Source organism: Ranitomeya variabilis, chromosome 6 (assembly GCF_051348905.1).
Source record: "Ranitomeya variabilis isolate aRanVar5 chromosome 6, aRanVar5.hap1, whole genome shotgun sequence".
NCBI lineage: Eukaryota > Metazoa > Chordata > Amphibia > Anura > Dendrobatidae > Ranitomeya > Ranitomeya variabilis.
This window is the reverse complement of record NC_135237.1, coordinates 574,422,359-574,435,633: the sequence shown is the minus strand read 5'-3', so window position 1 is coordinate 574,435,633 and position 13,275 is coordinate 574,422,359. Positions and strand designations below refer to the sequence as shown.

Sequence of the window (13,275 nt, the reverse complement as noted above, 5' to 3'; positions counted from 1 at the left end):
CAGTAACTTGGTGTAGCGGGCTGGGGAGGCTTTTATGGTACGTACCAAAAATCCTCATGTCACAATAGCCAGCAAAGGGAAAAACTAAAACGTCAAAGTGGAGCTCCTGGCACTCAAAGCTCGGTAGCGGTGTGCTCCAGAAGGTAGAACTTGAGACGTCCCCTTTTAAGTTCCTCGCGTCAAATACTCGTATGCCCAGGAGACAAAAGACGCAAAGTCTAAAATCTGCGGTAACTGACAATGCACATGTCACCACGTGTTTGGCACATCTAGTCATATACTACATAAAAGGACTTTGGAAAGAAAACACTTTTTCTAGATAATATTGGGTATGATGTTTTTACTGCTGCATAATTATAATTTATGTACCGTATTTTTCGCTTGGTAAGACACTCCGGATTATAAGACGCACCCCAAATTTTGAGGAAAAAAACAGGAAAAAAACTTTGTTTTAAATAAATTGGTGGTGCTTCTTATAATCCATGCGTCTTATTGCTTAACGGGGGTGGTGGCTGCGGTGAAGGGGGGTCCCAGGGTCGCCGCTGGAGGAGGCAGGAGTGGAGCATTGCTGCAGGCTGGGACGAGGGGTGTGCAGGTATCCTGTGCTGCGGGGGGGCTCCTGTGCTGCAGGGGTTGTCTTTGGTGATGCATGCATCTCCGGTGCAGTGGGGGGCTCTGCCGGCATTTTGAGAAAGGCCACAGCCCCCCGGCAGTTCGTCCATGCTTTCCTGTGCGACGGACTTCGGGAAAATGGCCGCTGGGAGGCGGCGCATGCACAGATGGAGATCTCGGGACCAAGACGTCGAGAGATGAGATCTCAGCGCTGAAATCTCATCTCCCGATTTCTTGGTGCCGAGAACTCTATCTGCGCATGCGCCGCCTCCCGGCAGCCATTTTCCCGAAGTCCGTCGCACAGTAAACCATGGACGAACTGCCTGGGGGCTCTGGCCTTTCACAAAATATCGGCAGAGCCCCCCGCAGCATCGGAGACGCAAGCATAACCCTGGGCAGCGGCGGACACCCTGGGCAGCGGCAGTGGTGGCGGACACCCCCTCATCCCAGCCTGCAACGGTATCGGTAAGCGGTATGTCCGCTTTGTAAGAACCAAAAACAAATGCTCATTATCTTTTTGCCTTCCAAAGCCTTAGTCGGTCGATTGAAAGTTTTTGTTAAGTCACAATTTGCTAAAATTGAAAAGTTAATTCATATAAATCTAGAGAAACGTCAGGCTCAAACCAGGAAGACCCAAATGTTATAACTGCATGCAAAAAAAGTGAAAAAAAAACAAAAAACAACTAAATATCTCCAAAGGAAAAATGACCCTTTACCATATAATCCATCACCACACAGAGCAAAGAAATGATTACCAGATGATGTTATTGGATTTTATAATTTTTTACGGCGTAAAACGGTAAAAATAAATAGGCAACGTGATTCTCCAAGTTATTTTAATAACGGCAATACCAATCTTATACTTGATTTTTTATTATATTTTTAAAAAAAACACATATATTTATATATAAAAGTATGGAGCGAGAAATATACCATATATACTTGAGTATAAGCCGAGATTTTCAGCCCTTTTTTGGGCTGAAAGTAACCCTCTCTGCTTATACTCGAGTCATACCCAGGGGTCGGCAGGGGAGGGGGAGCGAAGCTGTGTAATAATACTCACCTGCTCCTGGCGCGGTCTCTGCACGTCCCTGGTTCCCCGGCAGCTTCTTCCTGTATTGAGTGGTCACATGGTACCGCTCACTACAGTAATGAATATGGACCCGACTCCACTCCCATAGGGGTGGAGCCGCATATTCATTACTGTAATGAGCAGTACCATGTGACTGCTCACTACAGGAAGAAGCTGCCAGAGCCGGGGAACAGACGTGCAGGGACCGCGCCAGGAGCAGGTGAGGATAACTCAGTGAGCTATATTCACCTGCTCCCCATTCCACCGTCGGCACCGCTGCGTCTTCCGCGTCCTCTGCAGTGACGCTCAGGTCAGAGGGCGCGATGACGCGATTAGTGCGCGCCGCCCTCTGCCTGAACGTCAGTGCAGAAGACGTGGAAGACGGAGCGACGCCGACGGTGGAACGGGAAAGGTGAGTATAGCAAGTGCCGGGGGCCTGAGAGATGAGTATGTGATTTTTTATTTTTTTAATCGCAGCAACAGCATATGGGGCAAATATCTGTATGGAGCATCTTATGGGGCCATGAGCAGCATAATATGGGGCAAATATCTGTATGGAGCATCTTATGGGGCCATGTGCAGCATTATATGGGGCAAATATCTGTATGGAGCATCTTATGGGGCCATGTGCAGCAATATATGGGGCAAATGTCTGTATGGAGCATCTTATGGGGCCATGTGCAGCATTATATGGGGCAAATATCTGTATGGAGCATCTTATGGGGCCATGTGCAGCATTATATGGGGCAAATATCTGTATGGGGCCATGTGCAGCATTATATGGGGCAAATATCTGTATGGGGCCATGTGCAGCATTATATGGGGCAAATATCTGTATGGGGCCATGTGCAGCATTATATGGGGCAAATATCTGTATGGGTCCATGTGCAGCATTATATGGGGCAATTATCTGTATGGAGCATCTTATGGGGCCATAATCCACATTTGTGGAGCATCATACGGGGCAAAGGTGTCTATGAAGCATCTTATAGGGTCATAATCAACATTTGTGCAGCATTATATGTGGCATATTTTAATATGGAGCATCTTTTGAGGCCCATCATAAACTGTATGGAGCATTATATGGGGCTCCTGATTCAATATGGATATTCAAAAACACTTAAACTACCGATGTCTAAATTAATTTAACTTTTATTGGTACCTATTTTTATTTTTGAAATTTACCAGTAGCTGCTGCATTTTCCACCCTAGGCTTATACTTGAGTCATTAAGTTTTCCCAGTTTTTTGTGACAAAATTAGGGGGGGTCGGCTTATACCCGGGTCGGCTTATACTCGAGTATACACGGTATTATATATTTACTTTTTGTCAATGGAGCAGAGTTTTACAAGGCCTTGATTTTTTTGGGCGCACTGAACAGTAAGTTTTAGGCTATGTGCACACGTTCAGGAGTATCTGCAGAATTTTCCTAAACAAAACCGGACTTTTTCTGCAGGAAATCCGCGTTTTTTCCGGGGCTTCCCAATGCAATAATATAGTGACAAAAAAGCGAAACATCTACAAAATTAATGAACATGTTGAGTTTACCGCAATGAGGTTTTTTTGCGGAAAAAATGCAGCAGGTGCACAAAAATTGCAGAATACATGATGGGATGCTTATGTAAGCTTTTTTTAGCGGTTTTTTCAGTGGAAAAAGGCCGAAAAAAACACGAAAAATCCTGAACGTGTGCACATAGCCTTATTGTTACTGGAGTCCATATGCCTCATTGCATTTTTTTAAGAAGGTGAAATGCATCGGAGTCTATTTTTTATGGTGTTTGGGTTAGCTTTCGATTTTCATAAATTGATATTTTACTGACGCGATAACATTAACTTTTTTATTCTAAATTCTTTATTTTTGGAAAACGACCAATTCAATTTTTTTTTTACTTTTTTTACTCTGCTGGGTCTTAAACCTGTGCTTGTTTGTAGTGTATATTGCATTGTTCTAGTACAGCCGTACGTAGTGAAAATCTCCAATGAAGACAGCTGAGCTGCCATGCTGACAGGAGCATGCAGCGACAGTAGGTGCTGACTGTAGGACACAGCAAGCACCCGTCCTGTTTCCAGCAAACAAGGCTTTTGAGCCTTGCTCCATCCATCTGCAACTCACAAGGGACGTACATGAGCATTTAATGTCAAAGTGGTTGAACAACTATTTAGTATGATGTGTGAAAGTGCAAAGGCAGCAAATCACCGTCCCAGTAAAAGTGTGGAGATCAGGCAAGAGCCAAAGGAAAAGTGCGCTGCCCAAAGCAATCAATCAAGGTGATCTAGATTCTCTTTTTAAGAATACATGATCTAGAATCAGGGCTGCACAGTTGTGCAATGCTGAGATTGCAGGGACACATTGTGACATTAGATGTAATGATTTTCTAAAGTGCTGCATGCTTCCAATTATGTTGGACTTTCTGTCGCTGGTCACAAGAGACACTTGTAATAGACTTCAAAAGAAATATGGGAAAACTTGTCTATATTACTTGAATAATCAGAGCTCAGTCATTCGACTAGCTGCGACTTTTCCGACACCCATGTCGTTTGATAAGGGTCAGCATGTAGCCCCAAGCCTTGTTGATACAGTGGCTGCACTTTTCCTCCGCACTAGTGCTAAAACACAAAAGTTGCGCTGCAGAAGCGTTGCACTTACTCGAGAAGGAGCTGTGAGTGTTTTCTTTACATTCTGGTTCCTTAAAAATAAAAAATAATATTATAGAAATAGACTTAATTGGCTCTACCGAATATTTCATTGTACGAGACGGCATACTTTTGTCTCAGCTCTTCTTTTGATTAGCCGGCCTGGCATCATGTTATCATTCAAGCATCTATCTAGGCTGGCTAATCGAAACAAGAGCAGCGGATGCGGTGATTCTCGAGGCTCCTGTTCTACGGCCAAGGATTACGGTCATAACCGTAGCAACTCTAGTATCTATAGCACAAGAAAAAGACTAGTTCTATTTTTCACATTTATTTAATTTTCCAGGATCCCAAATACAAAAAAATGCTTCAAGTAAATGGTTTGTAAAAGCATCTAGCAGAGACTGAACATTGACAGACGACACGTCACATAGACCGTAGTACGTACCGAGCTGCTGCAATTAGTGACGGGACGGTTATCCAGCTCACTTTCCCAATCTTTCTCAGCCATGCTAAAAGAATGAAAAAAAGAAGAAAAAACCAAACCAGGTTCTGACTTCTCGGCAAAATTCCTGCAAAGATGAAAGTGACTTTTACTAAAGATAAATTCATATATTTCTCAACACAGAATAGTTAGGATGAGACTCTCCTGCGCCGTCCACCTCCTACCACCAAGAAGACGCATTGACCCCTTAAGAGACCCTGCCCTTTTTCATTTTTGCATTTCTGTTTTTCCCTGCCCTTCTTCCCAGAGCCATAGCTTTTGTATTTTTCCGTCAATATGGCCATGTGAGCAGGGCTGTGGAATCGGAGTCGTGGAGTCAAAGTCGGTAGAAATGTACCGACTCCGACTCCAGCTTTAAAAAAAATGTATTAATATTTCATAATTGAACTTTCACATGAATTTTATAAATGTTACTCAAATATATATGTTCTATCAAACTATGAACAACAGTGATAAGCAGTTCTGCTGGAGATAGAGACATTTCTTACTTCTTGTGTGTCACTGTTCTCCACTGCTCTTATCTAATCTTATACTTGGTTAACCTCATGCTGCCCCAACCCCCTACTTACAATGTATGAAACTGAAAGTGAAAATGTGTTGCAAATTCTTAGTAGTAAAGCTCCTCCTCTAGACTAGATGTTTACTAGGTGTGCGTCTTCCAAGCATCTCACAGCTGCTACTCAGAAGAGGAAGACTGTAAGAAGTATTATCCTTTCAACAAACTTTGCATCAGTTAACTGTGAGTACATGAGGAATAACAGTATTACTGATCACTATATCAGTTGTACGACCTGGCAATAATTTTGTACAATTGTTTTTAGGAAAAACAATTGTCATTTGGATTGTGAATGCAGAATTAAAAACCTGAGAATGTCAAAGAAGCGTCACATTAAATCAGCTGTATTTGAACATTTCACCATCACTCAAGATAGAAAACATTATGTCTGTCAGTGTATGACAAATGATCCTGGCGAAAACAAATGCTGTGAAGCCAAGATCAGTGCATATTCAGGCAAAGATAAAAATGCTCCTACCAGAGCTTCTAATCCAAAGAGACATTTACAGCGCTTTCATCCAGAAGTATTGAAAGCAGTGGATGAGAAAGACTGCATCCAAACCAATGAACCAGTGCCCAGCTCTTCCAGCCAAACAAGGGAGCAGAGAACTTTGCAGCCATCAGTTCCAAGATATTTTGTCAGTGACAAAGTTACTGTGACAATGACAGTAGATACATTTAAAAAAACAGATCATAGAGCTTGTTGTAAAGGATAGTGTGTCTATTTCATTATTTTCACGACCAGCTTTTATGTGTCTGAATAGGGAAATGGCCCGCAAGCTTGGTGTTTCTCTGGAGAGAGATAATTAGAAAATTAGTAATCGAAGAAGCTTTTAAACAAAAGGAAGAACTTAAACTCTCAAGGGACGCTTTCTGTTTCTTAAAATGGATGCCTGCACATGTCACAGAGTGAACTATTTTGCCATCAATGTCCGATTTGTTTGTGACAAAAATGAAATAGTTACCAAGACATTGGCAGTAAAAAGACACCAAAGCTCATTACACCAGTGAGTTTCTCCAGGTCTTGGTGGAAAAGGTTCTGCAAGACTATGAACTTAAAAAAGAGCAAGTTCTTTCTGTCGTAACTGACAATGCTTCAAATATGATAAGTACTATTAAGCTAATGAATGAGAGTAATGATGGTGACCAGCAGCTAGAAGAACATTCTGGGTCCACAGACACAGAAATGTTTGAAATAGAGGAACACAGTATTGTAACTGGGGAGCAAACTGAAGTTGCTTCAGATGAACAGCAACATGATAGTTTAGATGATCTTGTTGAAACTGTGTCAATACGTTCTTTCATTCATCACATGCGCTGTGTTGTGCATACGCTACAGCTGGCTATAAGAGACAGTCTGCAAGAAGACATGCTGCTGCACTGATTGGCAAGGTGAGAAAATTGGCTACTGTTGCCAGAACCCCTAAAGTTGACTCAATTTTGAAGAGACGTGCTGGAAAAGGGGCAATTATTGATCAAGCCACACGATGGGGCAGTACTTACTTAATGATTTAGCGCTTGGTTGAACTGAAAACCTTTCTTGTAGACATGGCTAACCCTCAACTGACGCTAAATGAAAGTCAGTGGAATCAGGTGACTGAGCTGGAAAAATTGCTAGAGCACCCATTTACAGTGACTAAATAATTACAAGCAGAGGACTTAACTCCAGGTATTTTCTTAAAGGAGTGGAAGAACCTGATGTTTTGCCTGTCCCAAAGAGGAGGGTTAATTGCAAGTGGCATTGCTACATCAATGAAACGGAGAGAGGAGCTACTATTACAAAATAACATTCTTTTGGCAGCTGTTTATGTAGACCCAATGCATCGGATTCTTCTAGATGATCAACAGCTAACTAAAGGAAAAGAAGCTCTGTTTGAAATAGCAGTAAGGATGAAAGGGTTGCAGAACAGTCAGGAGAAACAAGAAGAATTTGGTCGTCCTGCCACATCTTCACCCTCATCAACTGATGAAGAATTTAATTTAGAAAAATATTTGGATCACAAGGACCGTGCAAAGCATTCCCGCATAGAAGAGTCATCCCCATCAAAGAACACAGCGGGTACATTTCAGCAGAATTTTTCATGTGCACTAAAAGAAATTGAGAAATTTGACCGTTCATCAAAAATAACAGTGCAACAAGCGATTCCTCTGTATCCTGACATTGTCAGAGATGTTGCCCGAGTGGTTACTGCTTTGCCACCAACCCAAGTTAGTGTAGAGAGGTTGTTCTCTGCTCTCAAAATAATTAGATCAGATTTGAGGGCATCCATGAAGGAGGATCTGACAGAGGCAATACTTTTTCTGAGGACAAATTGATAGATTTCTTCTTATTAACTGCATAACAGTGTTTATTGCATATTTACTTACAAGAGTTTAGAAAAGTTTATAAAAGTTATTTGCTATATTCTAATTGTATTCTAATAAATATAGTTTTTGCTCTAAGTGGTCTGATTACTTATATGATGGTGAGAAACTGAATAAGCACGATGTTAATATTTTACAACAGTAAATTTATTGTTACGAATTGGCCATTTATGAAGAAGTCGGAGCCGGAGTCGGAGCCGGAGTCGGAACCTGATAAAATCCAGGAGTCGGAGTCGCAACTGTGGCTTACCGACTCCACAGCCCTCCATGTGAGGGCTTGTTTTTGCGGGATGAGTTGTACTATTTAAATAAACCATTGGTTTTACCATATCATGTACTCAAAAACGGGAAAAAAATTCCAAGTGTGGTGAAACTGCAAAAAAAAGTGCAATTCCACAACAGTTTTTTGTATTTTTTTTACCATGTTCACTAAATGCTAAAACCATACCATTATGATTCACCAGGCTAATACAAGTTCATAGACACCAAACATGTCTAGGTTCTTTTTTTATTTAAAGGGTAAAAAAAAATAAATCCAAAGTTTGCTACAAAAAAAAAATTTGCACCATTTTCAGAGACCTGTAGCCTTTCTATTTTTCGTGATCTGGGGTTGGGATAGAGTCAAAACGCCAGAATTAGGTTTTTTTGGTCACCGCAACATTGCATTAAAATGCAATAATGGGCAATCAAAAGATCGTATCTGCACCAAAATGTTATCATTAAAAACGTCAGCTCTGCACGCAAAAAATAAGCCCTCACCTGACCCCAGATCACGAAAAATGGGAGACGCTACGGGTATCGGAAAATTGTGCAATGTTAATAATAGAAATAATAATAATCTTTATTTTTATACAGCGCTAACATATTCCGCAGCGCTTTACAGTTTTTGCACACATTATCATCACTGTCCCCGATGGGGCTCACAATCTAAATTCCCTATCAGTATGTCTTTGGAATGTGGGAGGAAACCGGAGTGCCCGGGGTAAACCCACGCAAACACGGGGAGAACATACAAACTCCTTGCAGATGGTGTCCAAGGTGGGATTAGAACCCAGGACTCCAGCGCTGTAAGGCTGCAGTGCTACCCACTGAGCCACCGTGCAGCAAAGTTTGGAATTTTTTTTCACCACTTAGATAAAAAAGAACCTATTCATGTTTGGTGTCTATGAACTCGTAATGACCTGGAGAATCATAATGGCAGCTCAGTTTTGGCATTTAGTGACGAGGCTGAAGTTGGTTTCTTATTCGTTCAGTTTCTTATTCGGAGCTGAAGATGGTTTCTTATTCGTCAGTTTTTTTTCTGTTTTTTATAGGTTTAATAACAACAAATAAGCATCACAATAATAAAAGACAATGCAGTGAGGTGCCCTGATGTGAATACACATAAAAAAGGCTACAAAAACAATAAAACTGGCACAAAAATGGGCATCAAAGTGGGCACCAAAGAGCGCTGAAGAAAAGGTTAAATGACTTTGGGCCACTGATCTCACACTGCAGATATATAGAACAGGGCGCCCCACATCAAAACCAGTTATCTCCAGCCTGGCCCAAATGGGTTCTGGGCATCAGAACTGGCATCAAAGTGGGCAGACAGTCAATTTTGGTCATTTGAATAAGTAACTGATGTTTTGAAGGAGTTAAATGCCTTTGGGCCACTGATCTGATACATAAAATACACAGATAGTGATGCCCTGCATCAAACCCAGGTCCCTCCAGGCTGGCCCAAATGGGTTCTGGGAACCAGAACTGGCATCAAAGTGGGCAAACAGCCCATTTTCACACATTTGAATAAGTAACTGATGGTTTTAAGGGGTTAAATGCATTTGGGCCACTGATCTGATACATAAAATACACAGACAGTGATGCCCTGCATCAAACCCAGGTCCCTCCAGCCTGGCCCAAACTTGTTCTGTGCACCAGAACTGACATCAAAGTGAGCAAACGGCCCATTTTCACAGATTTTAATAAGTAACTGATGTTTTTAAGGGGTTAAATGCCTTTAGCCACTGATCTGATACATAAAATACACAGATAGTGATGCCCTGCATCAAAGCCAGGTCCCTTCAGCCTGGCCCAAATGGGTTCTGGGCACCAGAACTGGCATCAAAGTGGCCAAACAGCCCATTTTCACACATTTCAATAAGTAAACTGATGGTTTTAAGGGGTTAAATGCATTTGGGCCACTGATCTGATACATAAAATACACAGACAGTGATGCCCTGCATCAAACCCAGGTCCCTCCAGCCTGGCCCAAACTTGTTCTGTGCACCAGAACTGACATCAAAGTGAGCAAACGGCCCATTTTCACAGATTTTAATAAGTAACTGATGTTTTTAAGGGGTTAAATGCCTTTGGGCCACTGATCTGACACTTAAAATACACAGAAAGTGATGCCATACATCAAACCCACGTACCTCCAGCCTGGCCCAAATGGGTTCTGGGCACCAGAACTGGCATCAAAGTGGCCAAACAGCCCATTTTCACAGATTGGAATAAGTTACTGATGTTTTTAAGGGGTAAATGACTTTGGGCCACTGATCTGACACTTAAAATACACAGATAGTGATGCCCTGCATCAAACCCAGGTCCCTCCAGCCTGGCCCAAATGGGTTCTGGGCACCAGAACTGGCATCAAATTGGGCAGACAGCCCATTTTCACAGATTTGAATAAGTTACTGATGTTTCCAAGGGGTTAAATGACGTTGGGCCACTGATCTGACACTTAAAATACACAGATAGTGATGCCCTGCATGAAACCCAGGTCCCTCCAGGCTGGCCCAAATGGGTTCTGGGCACCAGAATTGGCATCAAATTGGGCAAACAGCCAATTTTCATAGATTTGAAAAAGTAACTGATGTTTTTAAGAGGTTAAATGCCTTTGGGCCACTGATCTGACACACAAAATAGACAGATATTGATGCCCCGCATCAAACCCAGGTCCCTCCAGCCTGGTCCAAATGGGTTCTGGGCACCAGAACTGACAGTAAAGTGGGCAAACAGCCCATTTTCACAGATTTGAATAAGTAACTGATGTTTTTAAGGGGTTAAATGCCTTTGGGCCACTGATACCACAGTGCATACATATGGAACAGGGAGCCCCACATCAAAAACAAGTCCCTCCATCCTGGTCCAAATTGGTTCTGGGCACCAGAACTGGCACCAAAGTGGGCAAACAGCCCATTTTCACAGATTTGAATAAGTAACTGATGTTTTTAAGGGGTTAAATGACTTTGAGCCACTGATCTGACAATTAAAATACACAGATAGTGATGCCCTACATCAAATCCATGTCCCTTCAGCCTGGCCCAAATGGGTTCTGGGCATCAGAACTGGCAACAAAGTGGCCAAACAGCCCATTTTCACAGATTTGAATAAGTAACTGATGTTTTTAAGGGGTTAAATGCCTTTGGGCCACTGATACCACAGTGCATGCATATAGAACAGGGAGCCCCACATCAAAAACAAGTCCCTCCATCCTGGTACAAATGGGTTCTGGGCACCAGAACTGGCATCAAAGTGGGCAAACGGCCCTTTTAAACAGATTTGAATAAGTAACTGATGTTTTTAATGGGTTAAATGACTTTGGGCCACTGATCTGACACATAAAACACACAGATAGTGATGCCCCGCATCAAACCCATGTCTCTTCAGCCTGGCCCAAATGGGTTCTAGGCATCATAACTGGCATCAAAGTGGGCAAACGGCCCATTTTCACAGATTTGAATAAGTAACTGATGGTTTTAAGGGGTTAAATGCCTTTGGGCCACTGATACCACAGTGCATACATATAGAACAGGGAGCCCCATATCAAAAACAAGTCCCTCCATCCTGGTCCAAATGGGTTCTGGGCACCAGAACTGGCATCAAAGTGGCCAAACAGCCCATTTTTGCAGATTTCAATAAGTAACTGATGTTTTCAAGGGGCTAAATTACTTTGGGCCACTGATCTGACATTTAAAATACACAGATAGTGATGCCCTGCATCAAACGCAGGTTCCTTCAGCCTGGCCCAAATGGGTTCTGGGCACCAGAATTGGCATCAATGTGGGAAAAAAAAGCCAATTTTCACAGATTTGAATACGTAACTGATGTTTTTAAGGGGCTGGCTAAATGTCTTTGGGACACTGATTTGACACTTAAAATACACAGATACACAGATAATGATGCCCTGCATCAAACCCAGGTCGTACAGCCTGGTCCAAATGGGTTCTGGGCACCAGAACTGGCAGTAAAGTGGGCAAATAGCCCATTTTCACAGATTTGAATAAGTGATGTTTTTAATGGATTAAATGCCTTTGGGCCACTAATCTGACACTTAAAATACACAGATAGTGATGCCCTGCATCAAACCCATGTCTCTTCAGCCTGGCTCAAATGGGCTCTGGGCACCAGAACTGGCATCAAAGTGGGCAAACAGCCCATTTTTGCAGATTTGAATAAGTAACTGATGTTTTCAAGGGGCTAAATGACTTTGGGCCACTGATCTGACACTTAAAATACACAGATAGTGATGCCGTGCATCAAACGCAGGTTCCTTCAGCCTGGCCCAAATGGGTTCTTGGCACCAGAATTGGCATGAAAGTGGGAAAAAAGACAATTTTCACAGATTTGAATAAGTAACTGATGTTTTTAAGGGGTTAAATGCCTTTGGGCCACTGATCTGACACTTAAAATACACAGATAGTGATGCCCCGCATCAAACCCAGGTCCCTCGAGCCTGGCCCAAATGGGTTCTGGGCATCAGAACTGGCATCAAAGTAGGCAAACAGCCCATTTTCACACATTTGAATATATAACTGATGTTTTTAAGGGGTTAAATGACTTTGGGCCAATGATCTGATGATTAAAATACACAGATAGTGATGCCCTGCATCAAACCCATGTCCCTTCAGCCTGGCCCAAATGGGTTCTGGGCACCAGAATTGGCATCAAAGTGGGCAAACAGCCCATTTTCACAGATTTGAATAAGTAACTGATGTTTTGAAGGGGTTAAATGACTTTGGACAACTGATCTGACGATTATAACACACAGATAGTGATGGCCTGCATCAAACTCAGGTCCCTTTAGCCTGGCCCAAATGGGTACTGGGCATCAGAACTGGCATCAAAGTGGGCAAACAGCCCATTTTCACATATTTGAATAAGTGATTTTTTTTAAGGGGTTAAATGACTTTGGGCCACTGATCTGACACCATTATGACATGCATTTTGATGCCCTGCATGAAATTCATGTCACTTTAACTTTTCCCAAATGGGTTCTGGCCATGAGAATTGGCATCAAAGTTGGCATTGATTTTAATGATTTGAATCAGTAACTGATTTTTTTAAGGGGTTAAATGACCTTGGGCCACTGATCTCACACCACTATTACATACACAGGCTGGAGACTCACTAGCGATTTAAAAATCGGTCCGATTTATTGCAGTTAAGTCTGACGAGTGCAATGCAAGTGTCATGTGAGTGTCAGGCGTTTTTGTGCGAGTACAATCTGACTTTTCACACCTAGCATCCGATCTACATCCGACTGCAGTGT

At 42.4% G+C, this 13,275-nt stretch overlaps 1 protein-coding gene across 6 annotated transcripts in view; it reads right to left on the bottom strand.

Annotated features, from left to right (window-relative positions):
• The window catches only part of LOC143783139 (uncharacterized), a 96,881-nt gene that overhangs the window by 48,236 nt on the left and 35,370 nt on the right, over positions 1-13,275 (bottom strand). For all 6 annotated transcript variants that reach the window (XM_077271453.1, XM_077271455.1, XM_077271454.1 and 3 more), the window contains exons 2-3: positions 4,766-4,889; positions 4,331-4,370 (exon numbers count right to left, since the gene is read on the bottom strand). In XM_077271453.1, coding sequence (XP_077127568.1) covers positions 4,331-4,370; positions 4,766-4,889 — 164 coding nt within the window. The remainder of the gene's footprint in view (positions 1-4,330; positions 4,371-4,765; positions 4,890-13,275) is intronic.